Here is a 4,156-nt window from a genome sequence, read left to right on the forward strand (position 1 = left end):
AGGATCCACTCATGCCAGCAAAGATGGCAGCTTTTGAGTCAGTGGCAAAGCAGCTTCAACCCTTCTTGGCAATTTTCCAAAGTGACAACCCACTTTTACCTTTCATGGCTAGCACTCTACAAAAGATGATTGCAGGACTGATGAAGAGATATATCAAGGCTGATGTACTCCAGAAGGCTATCTCAGCAGTGAAGCTTTTAAAGTTAGACCTCTCAGAGAAGAAAACTTTCCTTGAGATTAACAAGGTGGATATTGGATTTGTTGCTGTGGACAAGCTCAAGAAATTGCAGGGTGAAAAAAAAGTCAGTGATCGCCAGGTGAGAACAAAGTTGTTTAATTTTCCCTTTTCCCGGAGAGTGGGCCATCAATGTCCAATGCAGTACTCAAACAATATATATTTTGTTACTTTCAACATGACACAATGCAATACAATACAATAATTTCCCAGGAACGCTTAAAATGGGATGAAATAATGCTTCTTTCAGAGACTTATTGACTTACTAACTTAACCTGTTGCAGACAGGTTTGCCAAAAATACCAGAATCTAAACTGTTACCCATTCTGAACTTGTCATTATTGGTACTTTCAGATATACCAGTTCAAGAGTGAGTTTCAGTCCTTCTTAAGTAAAATTGTCAGCAAGGTGTTTGAGAAGACCCCGATAGCCTACTCTTTGGCAAGGAATCTGGCATGTCTAGACCCCAACTTGATTGTAGCTGACAAGGAGGGTTGCTCTGCAAAGTTCAAAGTAGTGCTGAAGAAGATGGTGGAATGCCAAAGATTAAACATACGTGATTGTGATGCCTTAGTTTTGCAGTACTCTGAGTTTCTTGAGCTGGCAATTAAGGTTGAGACATCAGCCTTCGAAGAATTCAACTTCAAGGTAGACAGGCTGGACGTATTTTTGCAGAAACACATTGGTTCTGTTATTTCACTGTCCAAATTATGGGATCTGCTGAGAGAACTCTTGATTCTTTCCCATGGTCAAGCAACTGTTGAGAGGGGATTTTCAGTAAACCGGCAAGTCATGATCGAGAACATGAAAGAAAAAACTTTTATTGCACAGCGTACAATTCATGACCACATTCAGAGCATTGGAGGGCTAGGTCAGTTGGTAGTTAGCAGGGAACTTCTTGCAGCAGCTAGTGCAGGGAGACAACGTTACTCTGCCTATCTTGAAGAGCAGAAGAAAGAGCAACAGCAAGCTTCTCAAAACAGGAAGCGAAAAATAGTTCTTGAGGAAAAAGCTGAGTTAGAGAAAAAGAAAAAGCGCCTTGCCAGTGATATTAGTGCCTTACAACTTGATGCAGACTCTCTAGCAAAAGAAGCTGAGGAAAAAGCCAAGCTTGTTCTACTCTCCAAGTCTAATGCACTTAGAAAAGCAGCAAAAGAAAAGGAGAGCGCCCTAGAGAAAGTTGAAGATGAGCTGAGAGAGCTGGTTAAGAAGAGTTCTAACTTGTGAACTAACTTGCAGTTATCTTCTATGTAAAGGGCAAAGGATTGACTCTTGACAGTTAAAGAGAATATCTTACATTTTGTTTGAACTGGTTCATATTTTCACAACCTATCTAGTTGAATAAATGATTGTTTTCACATTACTTTCGATGTCGGAGAACACTTGCTAAACTTAGGTCATGAAATTTTGCAAAAGGTCATGGAAAAAGTCATGGAAAGTCATGGAATTTTAACAGGTCAAAAGTGTACGAACCCTGACTTCGTTTTACTTCAATTGATCACCTGACTTACATGTTGTTAAAATAGAATCTGCATATTAACTAGTGTGCGTCATAGAGCACTAATTGTGTAAGGAATCAATCTTTCTCAGCTGCAGTAAAAATAAACACTTGAACCCAGTCAGTCTGATTTATTTCCCAAAAGTGGTGCCGAGGCCCGGCTTGAAACATGTCTAAAGAACTATCACGACTGAGAGGAGTGAGAAGAGCATATAAAGGTCACGTAACGCAGGATATAAACAAGGCCGAACGTCTTATGAGCGCTGAAGATGACGAATCAGCAGAGGTAACAGCGATCTTCGAGCATATCTCCAGAAGAGAAAAGGAAATCACAGCTCTAGACTCAAGTATCGTACACTTGCTAGAATCAGAAGACGAAATAGCGAGAGATGTGGAAGAAACGCTTAGGCTCCAGGACAAAGTATCAGTGAGCAAGACAAGGATTACAAAATACATCCAAAACAATAAGATCAAACCAACATGCATCGCACGCTCCATCAACCAGCAAAAAGCACGTCAATTTACCCAAAATGACACTAAAAACCTTTCACGGGAATCGTCTCGAACGGCAATCGTTCTGGGATAGTTTTAGCGCCACAATTCATGAAAACGATGAATTATCAAACATCCAGAAGATGTCTTATCTTAACTGAATTCTAAAAGACGAAGCTGAGCGCGCCATTGCTGGATTGCCAATGCCGTCGGACAATTACATTAAAGCAACAGAAATTCTAAAAGAACGTTTTGGGCAAAAGCAAGTTCTAATAAATGCACACATGGAATCGCTTATAAACGTCCCTTCACCAACGAATAACGCAACCAACCTAAGAGAATTTTATGATACATTTGAATCCAATATACGTGGTCTAGAAGCACTAGATGTAAAGGCAGACTCCTATGGAAACCTTCGAATTCCAATTCTATTGAAGAAAATACCAGAAGAATTAACGCACCTCATCTCCAGAGCTAACCCATCCACGGACAAATGTCTGACCGAACTAAGAACGGAACTAGGGAAGGAAATAGAAACGCGCGAAAGAAGTCATACAGCAGCCACAAGCGAAAGAGCTCTATCAGAGGACGAGGTTCTAGTCCCAACAACAGGCACCTTTCTTACCACCATGGACCAAGGCGCTTGCAAAGTCAACTACCAAACCAAAGGAAAAAACTGGTTATATTGCAACGGCTCACACAGATCTGAAAAATGCGACAAACTAAAAACCGTTGAGGAAAGGCTTGCATTCTTGCAACAACATAAAAGGTGCTTCAATTGCACCGGTTTCAAGCATTCATCAAACCAATGTAAATCAAAAGGGAGGTGTCTAAAATGCAAAAGAAAGCATCACACTTCAATATGTAAAGATGGTGAACAACACGCGACCGAATTGAAACTCGACAAGTCAACACAGGAAGGTGCCCACAAACCAGTTCACTCAGGCACAACCTATGCAGTCCTGGCCAAGGACCACATTCTGGTGCAGTCAGCAATTGTTAAATTAAAAGGAAATACTGCACAGCTCACAGTTCGAGCCATGTTCGATACAGGATCACAAAGAACATTTATAACCAAAAATCTAAAAGAGAAACTCAAGTTGAAATCGACACGAAAGGAAAACATAAATCTCACAACATTCGGTTCCTCTAACAGGGTCAAAAAATCGCTAGATGTCGTCACGATACACGTTCTGACAGATAAACAACAGATATAGCTCAATGCACTAGAAACACAAACTATCTGTCCCCAATTCGCCGTCACAATTGGCCACGTCAAATTACATCATTCCAAGAATGATCTAAACATCGATATTCTCATTGGCAACGACAAATTCGCAAAATTAATCACAGGAAACATGAAAAAATCTGAGGATGACTGTTTGATTGCCACAGAAAGCAAAATGGGATGGCTAATATCCGGCCCTATCTCAAAAGAATTTGAAAGCGATCATACAAATGCAGTGCTATCGCTCGACATACACCAAGATGAAGGAGAAAAACTAGATGAGATTTTAACTAAATTCTGGGAGATAAGCTCAGTTCCCAAAACCAATAAAAATAACAGTAACGCCGTCCACGCAAAGCTTCACAAATCTATACAATTTAACAAGGACTCTGGCAGGTATACAGTAACGCTCCCATGGCGGGACACTGCAGAGGATCTACCGTCCAACTTTGCACTCTCAAAGAAGAGATTGGTTAACCTTCAATGCAGTCTAAACAAACGAGATCCAGAACTAGCCAGCAAATATGACGAGCAACTGCAAAGCCAAGTGAAACAAGGATTTATCGAAGTCGTAAACGACCCATCAATACACTCAGGAAAATTGCACTATATACCACATTTCCCCGTATTCAAGGCAGATAGCTCGACCACAAAAATGCGTATAGTCTATGACGCGTCCGCGAAGAAGTCACCCACAGCATTA

The 4,156-nt window shown here is 40.8% G+C and overlaps 2 protein-coding genes across 2 annotated transcripts in view; both read left to right on the top strand.

Moving 5' to 3' along the window:
* The window catches only part of LOC138058094 (uncharacterized), a 3,866-nt gene extending 2,280 nt beyond the window's left edge, over positions 1-1,586 (top strand). Inside the window, exons 2-3 of the mRNA XM_068903979.1 lie at positions 1-317; positions 590-1,586. The exon at positions 1-317 is cut by the window's left edge and continues 984 nt beyond it. Coding sequence (XP_068760080.1) covers positions 1-317; positions 590-1,462 — 1,190 coding nt within the window. The 3' untranslated portion in view covers positions 1,463-1,586. The remainder of the gene's footprint in view (positions 318-589) is intronic.
* An 842-nt stretch (positions 1,587-2,428) lies between these two features.
* On the top strand, positions 2,429-3,442 carry LOC138056209 (uncharacterized). The gene has a single exon (XM_068902021.1). The coding sequence runs from the start codon at positions 2,429-2,431 to the stop codon at positions 3,440-3,442; it is 1,014 nt and encodes a 337-aa protein (XP_068758122.1).
* Positions 3,443-4,156: the final 714 nt, after the last annotated feature.

Source organism: Montipora capricornis, chromosome 7 (genome assembly GCF_036669925.1).
Source record: "Montipora capricornis isolate CH-2021 chromosome 7, ASM3666992v2, whole genome shotgun sequence".
NCBI classification, from domain to species: Eukaryota; Metazoa; Cnidaria; class Anthozoa; order Scleractinia; family Acroporidae; genus Montipora; species Montipora capricornis.

Bases quoted from the DNA above. Each gene is read 5' to 3' on its own strand.
- LOC138056209 (XM_068902021.1), top strand. From the start codon at position 2,429: ATGCCGTCGGACAATTACATTAAAGCAACAGAAATTCTAAAAGAACGT.